At 34.1% G+C, this 18185-nt stretch overlaps 1 protein-coding gene across 2 annotated transcripts in view; it reads right to left on the bottom strand.

The window, feature by feature from the left end:
* The window catches only part of gabbr2 (gamma-aminobutyric acid (GABA) B receptor, 2), a 378525-nt gene that overhangs the window by 76340 nt on the left and 284000 nt on the right, over positions 1-18185 (bottom strand). For both annotated transcript variants that reach the window (XM_073930931.1, NM_001144043.1), the window contains exons 9-12: positions 15578-15658; positions 11056-11206; positions 8760-8892; positions 3622-3729 (exon numbers count right to left, since the gene is read on the bottom strand). In XM_073930931.1, the coding sequence (XP_073787032.1) occupies positions 3622-3729; positions 8760-8892; positions 11056-11206; positions 15578-15658 (473 nt within the window). The remainder of the gene's footprint in view (positions 1-3621; positions 3730-8759; positions 8893-11055; positions 11207-15577; positions 15659-18185) is intronic.

The following is an 18185-nucleotide window of genomic DNA, read 5'->3' as shown; positions in this document are numbered from 1 at the left end:
AGTTGCGATTCAAATCTAAAGAAAAAAAGGAGAAATTTTGATGTTGTACAATCCAATGTGCTTGGCCATTTGCAGTGTTAAGCAATCAAAACAGAAATTTGACTTAGTATTTTAAAGCAGAGGTCAACGCTTGACAATTTTTCGTGGCCTGGCAAGGAAGGGGATGTGCGAAGCTTTTACGTAGATTGCTAGGCGACCATCAACCGTTTTCTCAGAGTATGACAAGCTGACAAAACATTGCTGCAACTCTGATACAAGTTTTATTCATGGAGAAACCACTGCTGTGTTTGTCTGAGATAATTAGTCTACTGAAATAATTATATTCCATACTAAACATGAAGCTCAGTTCTTGACACGAAAGTCCAGGTGTCCTCGCGGCATTCTGAACATGTTTTCAAATAGGTGTGCTTGGAAGGCGAAAGCTCGTCGGACAACTTGCAAGCATCAATCCTAATTTGCCCCTCGCAAGCCATCCATTGAAAATAATGAACATGTGTGCGGAAAAGACGCGATATGTGAACGACCACTGTTATTAGCGAATCTCCAGCAGGTGATCTTCTTCTTGCACACACAAACATGCTGGATTCACCCTTGGCATTTCCTTGGCAGTTCATGGGTCCTTCACTGGGCCTTTATTCCTTTTTAAAGAAACTTTCCAAACACGTCCGTTTCTTACTCATTTTACTAGCTCAAGTGAAATTTTGGCGCTCAAGTGACCGAAATGTAACCAAGAGAATACGGTCATTTTTCAAAATAAAAGTTTGTTTAGACTCTGATAATAAATAAAATGAAAACAATTCATTATTTCTTGTGCAGCCTGGTACCAACTGATCCACAAACCAGTACCGGTCTGTGGCCTAGGGGTTGGGGACCATTGCTTTAAAGCTTAAAGGTGTTAAAGGTTAAAAAATGAGGTTAAAAAATTCACAGCAGTAATATAAATTTAAATTACAGAACTGAAATTTTGGTTTAACGGTATAAGTGGATTTTCATTTAAAAAGGAGATATTAATTAATTACTCAATTTAAATAGCATCAAATCAAAACCCAGCCTAACAAGTAAAACTTCAAGACGTATGCTCTAATATAATTGCATACTAATCCTAGAAATGACTTATGAGTATAGCAAATATCATCTACTTAAAACAGCCTTCACACTTAACCATGTAAATAATTTTCTTTGATTTACTTCCATTGTATTAGTGCTATTTAAAAAAAGGTATGGTGACGCGGAGACGCAGGTTGTAGCACGATCGCCTCACAACAAGAAAGTCGCTGGTTCGAGCCCCAGCTGGGCCAGTTTGCAATTCTGTGTGGAGTTTGCATGTTCTCCTGGTGTTTGCGTGGGTTTCCTTCAGGTGCTCCGGTTTCCCCCACAAGTCCACAGACATGTGGTACAGGTGAATTGGGTATACTAAAATTGACCGTAGTGTATGAGTGTGAATGAGTGTGTATGGATGTTTCCCAGTGATGGGTTGTAGCTGGAAGGGCATCCACTGCGTAAAACATATGCTAGATAAGTTGGTGGTTCATTCGGCTGTGGTGACCCTAGATTGATTAAGGGGCTTAGCTGAAAGAAAATGAATGAATGAATAAAAATATACTTTTCATAATATTGTTGTGGATAAAATACTGTGGTATTTGTACAATGTTGTTATTGTTAACTAATACTATTAAAGATAATATAAACTCAGAATATTAGACTAATAATCTAAATTACTTGAACTAAAAATAAAATACAATGATACATATATGTATCATTTTATTTTATTTTTCACTAACTAAAACCTAAATATCAATATTAAAAATTACATAAAATGACCCTAAATCGAGACAACATAAAAATACAAGCACATTAAAATAATAACAATAAAATAAATAGTATAATTAAATATTAATGATAAAAATTGTAACAAAATATTAAAACAAAAATACAATCTGAAAAAAACTAATTAGAGTAATAAAATGCAATTTTAAACAGAAAATATTAAATAATAGCTCATTCAAAATATAAACAAAACTAATAAATAAAGTTATTAATTCAATTTTATTATTATGAGAATTTAAAAAGCCTAAGATTTTTCAACTGACAATTCAATTCATGTTTATATATATATATATATATATATATAGACAATATAGGTTGTGGCAAAGCAGCTTAACATAGATCTAGTAAAGTCCAGATTTCAGAATTGAAGTTCATTTTAGTTCAGTTCAGTGTGGTTTAATTTTCACTGATGAAAGTCCAAACACTGAAGAGCAAATTCATCGATGTGCAGCTCCACAAGTCTCGATTCGAGCAAGTCAGTGGCGACACTAGCGAGGAAAAAAACTTCACCAATTGATAAAGTGAAAGGAAAAAAACCCCAGAGAGAAACCAAGCTCTGTTGGGCATGACCATTATTCTTCTGCCCAAACTTGATAATATAATACATCTGATCATATACATATAAAGGCTAAATCAAAGCATTAATGAATACTGAATTACTATATATTAATAATGCTAAAATACCGTAGCACTGTATCAACGCCTGAAGTTTTGACTAGTTTTCTCTAGTTTACCTGCAGCGTGGTTTATGACTCTGAGTTTTGTGTGTATATTTCTCCTGCTCTGTGACTGCAGCAGTGGAAGCAGAGCTGTGGACTCTATAAATAAAGATGGCCAGCAGGGCACTGAAGCTGCGGCTACAGCCATCCTTTACAGCACTGTCACACAACATCAGCTGCTTCGCTCGCCACATTCACACACCGAGCAGCGAGACAAACAGCGCATTAAAGAAGGTCAGTGACATTTGAATGATTCTGCTGCATTTAAGAGCTGCATGTATGCACTTGTGCAAAAGAAACCCACTGCATTATTCCCTATAGCACTGTGATGCCTTTTTACACACACATCTGTGAAGAGCGATCCTAACAGAGCAAAAAGACACCGTTCCCTAGAAGAGATCAGAGATTTGCTGGTTTAAGAAAATACTTAAAAATATACTTGAACTTTATTTGAGTATTCACAGGTCACATCTTAATGAAACTAATTTTTTTTTCTCCCTAAATTAAACAGTCCATTTTGGGGGCGAATAGGTTTATTTAACATGTCCACTACATTTAAACAGTTCAATTTGACTACTTTCATTCAGTTGATCACTGGGTCTGGCGGGTGCACTTTTAGCTTAGCATAAATCACTGATTTGGATTAGACCATTAGTAAAAAATTCCCCCCCAAAATTTTAATCAAAGGTTTTATGAAATTAAAAATATGTTTTTTTTTTTTTTTAGTATCAGTATGTTAGCCTTAAGAATATCTATATGCTAGTGACTTCCAAAAACAGTGATAAAATTGACATTTAGAGGATATAAACCTGATATAATCATCTGATCTTCTGCCTAAATATATCGATTTTCATACTTTAGTTTCTCATCAAATCTTCTGACCAAACAAAAGCTGTCCTAGCTAACAGGGAACATTCCTAGAACATTCATAACTTAAAAAGTGGTAGGAAAAAAAATGTGATTATCAGTTATTTAAATTTAAGTCAAGTAATCATGTAACGCTGATCTGCGAGGTTTATTTTTAAGATATAAACGATGTGTTGTGCTGTATCTGATATGATACTGTAGTTCTCACCTTCTTCTTCATCTTTACATTCTTGAAGATGGCATGGACTCTCCAGGTCTTCGCAAACATGGCACCAAACGCTGTTGTGTACCCCACAATGAGGATCCATGTACGGACCTAAAAACATTAGACGTGAAACAGTGAAGCAAGGCTGCTACAAACCAAGAGTTGATATCATTTATGCACTCAAAATTTCACCTAAAAAGCAAGACTGAATCCCAACACAGTCTACAGAATACAAAAACAGCAGCCGCAAAAGCATGAAATATAATGATCCCATATCCAAGATCAGAAAACAAATTGGGTGCCAGAGAGTGTGGTGAAGTTGATGAGGCATGGTTTTTCATTTTTGTCCTCCTTCATCGCTCTAAATCTAGTATTGTTTATAGTGTTTTCCTCTGGGGGGAAAAAAAAATCTCAGAATGTACAAAGCAGGACTCAATGATAAGAATGGCTTACCAGCCCAGAGGAAATGATAAAGAGTTTTTGGCTTGTTTAAGGAACCACTGAGCTGTTTCTATATCTTGTTTGTTGATTTAAAGAAGATTTAAAGTTTTGATGTTGTTGGATGTGACCTGTCAAGTGCTGTTGTGAATTAAATTCACCAAATACTTTTGACCTGTGACAGAATTGTGATAACCTTGGAGCATGGTCACTAAATTTAACCATAAAACCATTCATTCGTTCATTTTTTTGGCTTAGTCCCTTTATTCATCAGGGGTCGCCACAGCGGAATGTTTTGCCAACATTTCCAGCATATGTTTTATGCAGCGGACGCCCCTCCAGCTGTAAACCATAAAACTAAAGTTTGTGTATAATATGTTACTGCAGTGGTTCTCAAACATTTTTCATCAAGTACCACCTCAGAAAAAATGGTCTCTCCAAGTACCACCAAAATGAGCAGTATTGAAATACAGTAGCGCAGTAGGCCCAATAAAGCAGCTGCAACTCAGCACAGTTAAAAAAACGTGGCAGATTACCTCAGAAATATAGGCTATATGTCATATATGACATATTATATACATCATTTTTGATCAGTTTTGAAATGTGTGTAGCATGTACATGACATATTTTATTACTCCGCGTACCACTAGAAGGAAGCCTGCGTACCACTAGTGGTACACGTACCACAGTTTGAGAACCACTGTGTTACTGTATATAAACTTGTGGTATATACAAACAATGGTAAAATATTATTGGAATTACAGTTCATTGTATTGACAGATTCTTTTTAATGGTAAAACAAGCTTAATTGTACCTAAATCTATATTTCCCAGCAGGCACAGAACATCAACATGACGTCTGATTGATGTTGTACCCCAACGTCGTGGGACATTGCATTTTGTTTGGAAAATTGTGTTGATGTCAGAACCCAACGTCAGGCCCACGTCAATCTCCAACATCAGAGAGACTTTGCATTTTGGTTACTTTCCAACACAACCTAAAAGCAACAAAATATCAATGTCTTAATTGACCCAGTGGCTGTTTAGATGCATGTCACTGATGAGAAGATGACAGATGTTTACTGTGTGATGACCGAAAAGGCCTCAAACACTCAGCAGGCACAAGACATCAACATGACGTCAGATTGACATTGTACCCTAAGGTCATGGGGACGTTGCATTTTGTTTGAAAATGATAATTGGATTGACGTCAGAACTCAGCGTCAATCCGACATTTTTGTCCAACGTCCAACTTAAAATCAACCAAATATCAATGTCTAATAATGTTAAAGCTTGACGTTGTGTGAACGTTACCAATATGACGTCTATCAGACATTGGATTTTGGTTTCCATACCTGACGAATAAATGTCAGTATTTGACGTCAATTTGACGTTGGTTTAAGATGTTGGCTTGACGTTGGATTTTGGTCACTTTCACACACAACCTAAAACCAACATCAATGTAATTTCACACTGCTATTAGACGTCAAAATAACACGGTCCTTAGATGCTAGTGACCTAAATCTAACCTTAGTGTCTTATGACATTGCGTGTCTGCTGGGCTAATTTCTAATCAATTTTAAGCAAATGTGACCCTGGACCACAACACCAGTCATGAGGGTCAAATGTGATGGGATTTCTACATAATCTGAAAGATAAAAAACATTGATTCATGGTTTGTTAGGATAGGACAAAATTTGGCCAAGATACTAATATTTGAGGGCGCAAAAAAGAGAAAAACATCCCTCAAAATATTATCAAAATGAAGTTCTTGGCAATGCATGTTACAAAAAGAAATTTAGGTTTTGATATATTTTAAGTCGGACATTTAACACAATCTTTTCTTAACATCCTAACGATTCATTCATTCATTTTCTTTTCACCTTAGTCCCTTTATTAATCTGGGATCACCACACTGGAATGAACCGCCAACTTATCCAGCATATGTTTTACCAAAGTCCCTTTAAGGCAAGTCATTTCACTTGTTGGCCAACTTTGAAACGCCTCTCGGACTATGCTTGGGCATTCTGTCTGAGTAGGGAAACATCAAATTCTCTAAAACAACTTGCCAAGCTTATGATTACATTTCATATAATGAATAACTTACTGATTAATAAAGGGACTAAGCCGAAAAGAAAATTAATAAATATAGGTATAAATGATATATTCAGAACAAAAACAGATTGACTTTATTTAGGACCCAAAAATAAATATAATAATACATATATTATTATATATATATAATTCATATTTAAACCATGAATATTAATTGCTCAATTTTACCCTACCCGTCTCCGGCAGGTAGCATGTGCCTTGCTCAACACATTTGTGAGTTTCTTCCCCTTGAGACTGGAGCTACTGCAGTAGCTAAAGCTTCGTAATTAAAAGGTGGATTATGGTCACATGCAAACAGGCAGTGGAGGCGTGACGAGACACATCCAATCCTGCTTACTCAGTGTGGGGGACACAGTCTGAGTAGCAGAGGTGAACAGCTTTCACATTCAGAAATGGAGGAGAGCTAAACTGGTTCTCTCAGGGGAAGCTGACACAGGGGAACTTGTCTTAATCTCTAATAGTTATATGTTTAGTTGCATACATTCATCTAGCATTGGTTGTACATGTTGGTTTAGAGAGGCCATATGAGGCTTTGTAATGTGTAGTTATAGGAAAGACGGGTAACTGAAACAAAGAACAAAACATAGCCCAAGCCAGTGTTTGCTAAGCCTGTTATTGGAGACACATCAACAGTACATATTTTGGATGTCTCTCTTATCTGACCCATTCATTTTAGGTTTTGGAGTCCTTTTAATGTTTTGATGACTTAATTCCATCGTGTTTAATTAAGAGAAGTTTGAAAACGTGTAATGCTGGTAAGCCTCCAGGAACAGAGTTGGGAAACTCAGCCCTAAATAACAGATTTCAAATTTGCAATGTTATACTGTATATTATACTGTATATTATATTATAATATATTATATTATATTATATTATATTATATTATATTATATTATATTATATTATATTATATTATATTATATTATATTATATTATATATTAAACATAAAAACAATATGTTTTTCTGAGTGTTAACTTATTCATGTACATCCAATAGACTAAATAATGATATTTTAAAATGATACTATAAGGCCTCTAAACACCAGTGTAATACATTAGTCCTAAATTAAAATATGTTTCAAATGAAAACTTCATTACTATCATAAATATGTTTGCTTATCAAAGCCCATTTCACAAGGTTATCACTGTAAATTATTAAAATAAATTAGCTGGAAAATAATACACAAATCTGCTGTACAAAAAATAAATTTACCTTTAATTTTTCTACTTCGCACATCAGTACCAAAACACCAGTAAAATCCAAGTTAATGGTTAGATGTTCTTCCAGTGCATGTTTACACAGAAGAAAAAAGCTCTGACTTTGTACATCAGCACTCTCCTGTTCTTTGTTCGCACACAACATGATAGCAGTAATTTACCAGAGATGTTATATCTTCTCCTACCTGATCATTTCCAGAACTGATTTACCAGTATTTTGAAAAGATCCTCTTTACACATGCTCCCTTAACAGTGATTTACCAGTAAAAAAGGCCTAATGCTTCATTATTCATGTGCATAATGTACATATAAAGCACTACTTAACACATATATTAGACCACATTTTATAAGAGAAAACAGTTTAGATCTAAAAATTGTTCATTGTTAATTGATTAGGCAAACAACAATCTGGAGTTTTTATGAATTAGCAATTTTATACCCAAATTTGAACCGGCATATTCAACATCTCTCAGAAGTCAGAAATTAATCAAGCATTAAACCATTAAAACTACATTTTCTATTAAGGACTGCAATTAAATAACTGTAATTGGGCATCAGGACTAAAAATAAACAAATAAAGGGCTTACTATTTTTTTCTGCCTTTTCGTGTAAAGCTGTATAGTAAATACGAATGGATAACAACACTAAATACATTTGAGCAGTGGAAATACTACTGAGACTGTAAAGCTTTTACGGACTGGTGAATTAACCTTTACTGAAACATAATATATATATATATTTAAAGCGGCTATGGTTATCTAATAAATTTGATGAGCATTGTATATTTTTTAAAGTAATAATCATCAGATATTGTAAATCATTTTGCAAAGTTGTAAAGCATTACTTTGCTACGGCAATACACGTTTTAAATGTAAAAAAAAAATGTTTTTAGAGGCTAAATACACATTAAATACCATCAAACTGTCCATACTACTATACAATTTGATGTCTACTTTACAGATATTGTCAAAGCTTGAAAAATTATTGTTCATATCAAAACATAGAGGGCGCTCTTGTATGGTCACCAATGGAAACTTAGCTTTGATTTTCTGTCAAATTTGGATTAAAACGTTTTTTGTAAAATATATGTTTTGTGTAATGAAATAAAGTATATATTTATTTGTATATACATATAACAATAATTTTATTTAACTTGTTGAACTAGCTACAATAGGACATCTGTCTTCCTTACAATAAAAAATGAAAAAGCCTAAATCTCTGCACCAAAGCATTGAAGAATGGCATTCATTTAAGTTGTACTTCAATTTTATGTCTATGCTCAAAAAGCGGGGCTCACAATTAGGCGGTAAACATAATTGAGAAACTTTAAAAGAGTAAAAGTGTAATGCCTAAGCTATAGACATTACTCACAGTGCAGAGGGTTTCAAACTCCTTGTCTGACACAAAAGATCCGTCCAGCCCGAAGAGGAAGATGGAGGCGTAGGACAGCATGCCACCCAGAATGATCAGGTTGTTCATATAGGGACTCGACATTTTGATCAGCCTGCAGATGGAGGGAAGCACATGGCTGATTCATTAAAAATTCACATTTCATTTATTATTAACAACTGCAATTAAATGTGCATCTACACCCGTGACATACAGACAGAGTGGAATTGAAAAAAAGTCTAAAACCAAGAGTGAAAATAGCTTTACTTGCATAATTTTCATTTTTCCATACAACATTTCTTATTGCAATCGTAGGTTTTATTATTACTGTAACATTTTGTGCATTAATCACTTCTAATATATTAATGCATTGCTAAAAGTATCACAGTACTATATCTGTAAAAATTACATTATTGTTATACATATGTCCTACTTTGTCTGATTGATTTTTTACCGTTTCTTTAAATTTTGTAACAGCATACGCCAGTAAATATTTTAAAAGATGTCAATTTTTTTTTAAAGTTGTATATATTAAAAATAAATATAATATAATATATTAAATATATATATATATATATATATATATATATATATATATATATATATATATATATATATATATATATATTTCTCGAATCTGATGATAGCCGTGCGAATAACAGCACTTGTACAGCCTCTTCCCCCTTGTGTATTACTCCGCCCACATAGAGTGACAGCAGATCAATAAACTCACTACAGTTTGACAAATGTTGCAGCTGTTGGACAACATTATGTACTTTTGAGGAATGTAGTTGTTTAGATTGCAACTATGCAGTTTTTTTTATTAGGATAGTGCCTATTTTAAATATTTATAATTTCAGAGATACAATGCGTTTGCAGCCATCAGTCTGTAATACTGAGAAGAGAAAAGATGATTGACAATCCGCCACAACGGTGGTGACAGAGATCGCATAATAAATCCTTAGGGGAGAAAAACTCAGCGTTAATTTCAAACCACAGCTGATCAAATCATTCTAAAACAGGTAAGTGATATTCTAAGTTGATCTCTTTTTTTTGTATGTTGTAGTGCTGTATTTATACCAAAGTAATCTGGTAGTGTTTGCTTTGCTTTCCTGATTGCAAAAGAGAAATACTGGGAAATCTCTGTAAACTTATGGCATTTCATGCCGTTCAGCCTTATAATCTTAAAATGTTAGCAAAATCACCTGTTTTGTCATTACTTTAAAATGACGTTGGTCAATGGGCGACATTTTCTGCTGTTTTGACCGTCAGCTGCAGATGTGAATGAATGACGGAAGAAAGTAGTTCCTCATTCAATAGGGTTTTTAAGACTCCATGTTTGATTTTCTTTTTTGTATACACGATTTTGCAGGCAACTGTTGTATAAACACAATATCACACTCGCAGCAGTGCGATATTGTTGTATATCGTCACTGGTGGGACACTAAGGCACTCGAGCCAATGCATGCCTCCCAGCAGTGCAGATAAACAGCCATGTCGCACTGCTACTCCAAATTAGGGTACAAAATAAAAACAATATTTAACAACAATTATTCCAGTGATTTTAAAGCTGATTACAGCCATTATCGGGCCATTACTCAGATCTCCTTTGTCACATGACCCATTTAGAAATTACTCTAAAATGCTACTAAAGAAACCTTTTTTCAAACAATGGTATTTTCTTTTATTATTTAATCACTCAAAAGAACTTCATGTAATAAATTAAATTAAATTAAATCTTATCTTGTGTAGCATAATAAATGTTTATCGTTCCCTTACTTTGGTCTTTAATGTCACATGACCCATTTAGAAATTACTCTAAAATGCTGCCAGACAAACCTTTTTTCAAACAATGATATTTTCTTCTATTATTTAATCACTCAAAAGAACTTCATATAGTAAATTTAAACTTGTCTTGTGTAACATTATAAATGTTTACTGTTCCTTTCGATCAACCTAATGCACCTTTGTGGATAAAGACGAATTTTTAGAAAAACAAAACTAATACTAACTAATAATAACAAACAAACTAACTAATAAGAATCCAACTGACCTCACACTTTAAATAGTACCAAATATAATAAAATATTATTAAAAATAAAGATGCATCTTAAATATATAATTTTTTTTCTATAATAACTTTCATTTGACCTAAAAATATATATATAAATCCTATATTTGATTTCTAAATTAAAGGTCCCAGATTTTCAGTGTGGTCACAGACTTTTTTCCATCTCACTCATGAACTCCTTCCGTCACATTGTGGCTGATCTCTGACCTGTGGTTGCGGTTTTTGATGTTGAAGAAGAGAAAAGCGCCACCCATCAGCATGCCCAGGATCGTGATGGTAGACAAGATGCTGTAGAGCGGGACGTTAATTTGCCGACGCTGCAGACGCACAAATGTCCGATCCTTCGGCGGTTCGACACCTACAAGAGTCAAGACGATTCACAGTCAGGAGGATGTCACCTCTGTAAAAGCTTTCAACGTTTCCTTGGAAGTCACTGTATGTAATTTAAATGACTAAGGTTTTCAAATGGCATGCCAAACAGAGAAAGAGAAGGAGAACTGATGGGGTTATACAGTCACTAATGTGACATATTAGCTCTATTCCAGCACAGGGTTACATAATAATGTTTGTGGATGGGTTTGAAAACTGTGGCGGTGATTGTGTTGTAAGATGCGATTAGGTCTTACATCATAATGAGAAGTTGGAAGGCAGTCGAGCACTTAAACCAAGTGAGTCACCAAAATGAGTCAAGACTTGTTTGCGTGACTTGCGTTAAGAAAACCAATAACAGTCTGTGTGTTTTAAGTCAGTCTTTACCGCTATTAAGTCCAAAAGCTAATGGTTTTGACTCTATTTCAGTCTAATTTAGAAAGCAACTCAGTTTGCGTTAGTACTTGGCAGTTGTTGTTTTTTTTTTGTGAAAATTTTAATTTATTGTTAAATCATTAGGACATTTAAAAAGTAGGGGACTTTTTTATTTTTTATTTTGCTTTAGTAGAATATTAAAGAAGATTTGTAGTGGAACTGTGGTCCTTGGTGATTCATATAGTGCCAGTCAATGGCTACAGGCACTTTGAGAGTTATGTGACATGAAGCTCGCTCTCCAGCCTGTCATAAATGCACTCAGGACCATTTGCCAAAGGCTCAAGATTAAATGTAACAATGCTGTAAATAGTGTTTGGTTCCTTGAAGTCCCCAGTTTATCATCATGAGCAACAGGTATTCATTTTGCATTGCCTGTATGTTTTTTTAAGTCATTATCTTATGAATGTTCAAGAACCACATTTTCTGCAAAAGAAAAAAAATATATATATAATGAAAAATCTTCTTAAATATTTTTTGAAGAAAAAAGTTATCTACTGTGCATCTAACCCTAACCCTAAAATGATTAAATTAATAGCAAAGTTTAAATTCTGTGTGAGGGAAGTTGTGGTTTTCTTTTCTTCCCTGCTGGACAAGTCTTTGTTAATCTGGAACAAAGTGAATTGAATTAAAAAGAATTTAATTTAATTTAATTTAATTTAATTTAATTTAATTTAATTTAATTTAATTTAATTTAATTTAATTTAATTTAATTTAATTTAATTTAATTTAATTTAATTTAATTTAATTTAATTTAATTTATTTTAACGTAAATTTTATTGTCCCATCCTCATGCCAGTAAACATAGCAGAGAAAAGAGGAAAGGTGGGAGAAGAAGTTTAGATTTAACATTATGAGCGCAGATGGATTGTGAGTTTGAGCCTGAATGTGCATAAATAAATCTATAATAATTTATTAATAAATATCCACTTATCATTTCATAGTGAATTAAAAGTGCCTCTGTTATGCTATTTTGGATAATATATAGATATTGTGTGCACTGCAAAATAGTTTTTTTGTTAATGCAAAAAGTCAGCAAAGTTACAGAGATCAAAGAGCATGATAAATGGCATTGTTGCACTCTGTGTTTACTTTGTGTATTACAGTGCATCCGGAAAGTATCAATAGCGCTTCAAATTTTCCACATTTTTTATGTTACAGCCTTATTGCAAAATGGATGAAATTATTTTATTTCCGCAAAATTCTACACACAATACCCCATAATGACATTGTGAAAAAAGATTTTTTGAAATTGTTGCAATTTTATTAAAAATAAAATACCTGAAAAATCACATGTACAGAAGTATTCACAGCCTTTGCCGTGAAGTAAAGTTGAGCTCAGGTACATTCAGTTGATTGGACATGATTTGAAAAGGCATACACCTGTCTGTATAAGGTCCCAGGGTGAAGACAAAGGAATTGCATGAAGCATGAAGACAAAGGAATTGTCTGTAGACCTCCGAAACAGGAGGCTGGGGAAGGTTACAGAAAAATTTCTGCTGCTCTGAAATATCAAATGAGCAGTGTCCTCCATCATCCGTAAGTGGAAGATGTTTGGAACCACCAGGACTCTTCCTAGAGCTGGATGGCCATCTAAGCTGAGTGATCAGGGGAGAAGGGTCTTAGTCAGGGAGGTGATCAATGACCCGATGGTCACTTTGTCTGAGCTCCAGCGTTCTTCTGTGGAGAGAGGAGAACCATACAAAAGGACAACTAATCTGTGCAGCAATCCACCAATCAGGCCTGTGTGGTAAAGTAGCCAGACAGAAACCACTCTGGAATTTGCCAAAAGGCATCTGAAGGACTCTTAGACCATAAGAAACAAAATTCTCTGGTCTGATGTGACTAAAATTGAACTTTTTAGAGTAAATGCCAGGCCTTATGTTTGGAGAAAACCAGGCACCACTCATCACCAGGCTAATGCCATCCATACAGTGAAGGATGGTGGTGGCAGCATCATGCTGTTGGGATGCTTTTCAGCAGCAGGAACTAAAAGACTAGTCAGGACAAAGGGAAAGATGAATGCAGAATTGTACAGAGACATCCTGAATGAAAACCTGCTTTAGAGTGCTATTGACCACAGGCTGGGGCAGCAGGACAATGACCCAAAGCACACTGCCAAAATATCAATGGAGCGGCTTCACAACAACTCTGCGAATTTTCTTGAGTGGCCCTGCCAGAGCCCAGACCTAAACCCTATTGAACATCTCTGGAGAGATCTGAAAATGGCTGTACACCATAGCTTCCCATCTAACCTGATAGAGCTTGAGAGGTACTGCAAAGAGCAATGGACAAAAATTCCCAAAGACAGGTGTGCCAAGCTTGTGGCATCATATTCAAAAAGACTCGAGGCTGTCATTGCTGCCAAACGAGCATCAACAAAGTATTGAGCAAAAGCTGTGAATACTTAAGTACATGTGTTTTTTTTTAGGTTTTTTTATTTAAATAAATTTGCAACAATTTCAAAAAATCTTTTTTTATGAACGTTATGAATACTTTCTGGATGCATTGTTTACGCACACATTTATGATTTCTAGCTACAGTGTTTGTTATTTAAAGAAAAAATAAAACAAACATAATTGTGGGCTCTATTGTTAATGTAAATACTGTATTTCATTATTTTAGCTGAGAAGGACAGTTTCACCAGCATTTATACTGAAATATTTATGTTATATATGTACATTTATAATATTAAATGAAATAATGACAACTAATCAATACTGAAACAAATCTAATTGAAACAAAGTTATTTAAATAAGAATCAATCATCCAATCGGTCACAATACCTAGCCCTAATAATACGTTTTTTTGTTTCATTTTATAATCACTAAAACAAACCCCAACAGACTTGGTCAATCATCTGACCAATCAGAGCCTCAACACACCTGCATGGTTGTTTCTAGAAAGCATAGTAAATCCTTGTAGTTTGAGCATGCAAAATTCTGTTGTACGGCACTGAGAACAGGTGTGAGATTAAACAAGATGATTAGACATTAAAAAAACAAGCTATTGCTCCATATTTTAAATTTCTGTCTAGAGAGGTCATGTTTTGATCTTCGATTGGTCTTACACAATCACGTAGTGCGATTTTGCAGAGTTCAGAGTCAGAGTTCACCAACTTTCCAACGCAGCAAACTGCGAAACTTGTCGCACAACCTTGCATTTCTGGTCTGTCGCCTTTGCATACGTATGAATGGAAGTCTATGGGGAGAAAATTTCTGTGTGACTGTGTGGCTTTAGAGCTTGATTATCTAGCCCTGGTGTGTCTGATTGGGTTGGAAATAAACTTTGCAGGACACCGGCCCTTCAGGACTGAGTTTAGGCCCCCCTGCCTTAAACCATTTTACATAATTTGGAAAAAAGACGTGACATTTAATGTTTATTTTTAGAAAATGCATGCAAATCTACACAGAAAATGATGGTTTATTTAAACCAAAAAAGTAAAATATGAACAAACTCAAAAGCTGGGTAATATTTGGCACTATAAATTTAATGTTTAAAAAAATATATAACCCATCAGAGGTTGGTTTTGTCTATATTAACCCCAAATTGTGATGAAATAACCCAGCATTTTTAGAGTATATTATAATAGACTCTGTAGAAACTTGAAAAATATTAGACGGTAAATAGTTGATCTTAAGTGTGGCAAATAATTCCCTCAATTCCATTTAAATAACACAACAAGATATTTCACTTTGTGTCAACCACTCAGTTCTTCAGAGGCAGTTTGAAAAAATGAATATCCAGGGATTAAGGGGAAAAAAACTAAGAATGTCAATATGGGCAAAGAGAAAAATAACTGTTGAATTATTCAGATGACCACACATGGAACAGCGAGTAGACAACATTGGCAGGCGTGTGAACCTTCTGTCTCTCTCTCTCACTCAAACGTTGACCTGAAAACACACACAAGCGGGGCTTTTCCTACCTTGAAACCTGATGGTGTTGTTGATAAGGTCCAGTACATCCGCAATGGCGTTGTACTCGCCCACCTTCACCTCCTGACCCTCTGTGAAAGAAAGCAAGAACAAGAGGACAGCGGCGATAAGAGCAGTGTGTTCAAAGCCAGCGGGTCTCCAGAGAGAAACAAGACAATAGACAGTAAATTTAGTTCCTGGGCGCTCCACTGCAGAACTAGTCCAGCATATTGTCCTAAAATGCTCAGGGCGATGCTGACCTGAAAAAGTATGTAAATTGCAACCTTACGAATTTGCACATCAATTAAAAATTAAAGCTTCTGATTAGTGAGCATGAAAAAAAACAATGATTGAAGTGCTGATCTCATGACGACTGACTAAAAACTATTCAGAAAGACATAGAGTATCAAGGACAAAGAACGTCTGACAGAAGAGTGAAAATGGAATCTTTCTGCATTAATATTAATAGAACTGTTATATTTAAATCATTCATCTGAGCCCATTTGGATTTAAATTGCATTATACAGAATTTTTTGAGCGAAATATGATAGGATGTTCGCTAATGCTGAGAAGTTTGGGGTCACCGAGATTTTTTTTTTCTTTTTAAAAAAGTATCTTCTAACCAAGGATTGAAAACCTTGAAACTGTTAAAAACAGTTGTAATGCATATATTAGCATTGTAAATATCTTTAGTGTAATTATTTATTAGTTTAACAAATCTTTGATGAACAAAACAAAACAAAAAAATAACGTTCAGTCTTATAATCTTAAAATGTCAGCAAAATCACCTGTTTTGTCATCACATTACACATTACACCAGAGAGTCATTCAAACACTAGCTCTAAAGTGATGTTGGTGAATTAGTAACGGCTTCTGTTGTTCTGATGTCAGGTGCAGATGTGAATGAATGGCGGGAGAAAGTAGTTCTGTCGCTGATTCGTGGGTTAGTGTCCCACCAGTTCTGATACTTTTGGTACCAGTGACAGAACTACTTTCAGATATACAACCATATGCATCTGTTGCATTCGAATCAGCTATTTAAATTGCAATGCAAAAAAATATGAATTCCTTTTTTTATGTTTTTCAAAATCTGTAAGTACATTGCTAAAATGTCTTTTGCTTTCATTGAATTATCTTTAAGAAGGATCTTTTTAATTTCATCTTCATTATTGCTGACAAAAAACCCAAAAGCTAACAAGATTAGCACTGAACTACAGTACTTGAGGATGAAAACCAACAACAGTTCTGCACAATTTCTAGGTTACGCATAGACAGATGCAATAAAATGAAGCTTAGAGTCTATAAATCCCCAGCAGAACAAGAGCTACTCTCTCAGAGGCCAAATACAAAACAAGACTATTCCAAAAGCCATCTTAAAGCTCAATATTTCTCCCTGGTGTGTGCTTCAACAGTGTTTTTATATTGACTGTCACACTCGCAGGACCAAATGCATTCCTCCTTGAAATGAAAACTCATATAAAAAAACACACACACAGAGAACATGGGAAATAAAAATGTTATCATTTAGCACTTGGAAATACAGTTGAAGTCAGAATTATTAGCCCCCTGAATTATTAGCCCGTTGTTTATTTTTCCCCCCAATTTCTGTTTAACAAAGAGCAGATTTTTTCAACACATTTTTAATTATAATAGTTTTAATAACTCATTTCTAATAACTGCTTTATTTTGTCTTTGCCATGATGACAGTAAATAATATTTGACTAGATATTTTTCAAGACACTTCTTAAAATGACATTTAAAGGCATAACTAGGTTAATTAGGTTAACTAGGCAAGTAAGGGTTATTAGGCAAGTTATTGTATATCGATGGTTTGTTCTGTAGACTATCATAAAAAGCTTAAATAATTTTAATAATTTTGACCTTAAAATGGTTTAAAAAAATTAAAAACTGCTTTTCTTCTAGCCGAAAAAAATCAAATAAGACTTTCTCCAAAAGAAAAAATATTATCAGACATACCGTTAAAATTTCCTTGCTCTGTTAAACATTTGGGAAATATTTAAAAAAGAAAAAGACAAAACAAAGGGGCAGGGGGGTGGGGGGATAATTCTGATTTCAAATTTATATGTGTTTCATACTGCCTACTGCCCAATGCAACTCATCTGAAGGGTTCAACTAGGCCAGTAAGATTAACTAGTACTCCTTCAGACTGATATGTAATTAAGTTTAATGCCTGAGGTGGTCTTGGCAGGCATATCAGATGAATCATTGATTGTGCATATATCACCATTCAGATACGTTTCTGACCGTAAGTATCGATGTAATGTTGCAAAATGTTCATATATAGAGACCAATATGATCACGGTTATCTGTATTATCATGGCTTTGCTAAAATCAACTGAAAATGTTCAAAAAGACTTAGACTTACACATACTTAGGGTATTAAACCAAGTTTTATATCTGAAACTAAACAAACAAACAAACAAAAAAATAATAATTATATATATATATATATATGTTTATATATATATATATATATATATATATATATATATATATATATATATGTATATATATATATATATATATATATATATATATATATATATATATATATATATATATATATATATATATATATATTCATTTATTTATTTGCAG

Source organism: Danio rerio, chromosome 19 (assembly GCF_049306965.1).
Source record: "Danio rerio strain Tuebingen ecotype United States chromosome 19, GRCz12tu, whole genome shotgun sequence".
Lineage (NCBI taxonomy): Eukaryota > Metazoa > Chordata > Actinopteri > Cypriniformes > Danionidae > Danio > Danio rerio.
Note: the sequence above shows the minus strand (reverse complement) of the source record. Positions and strands in the feature narration are given on the sequence as shown.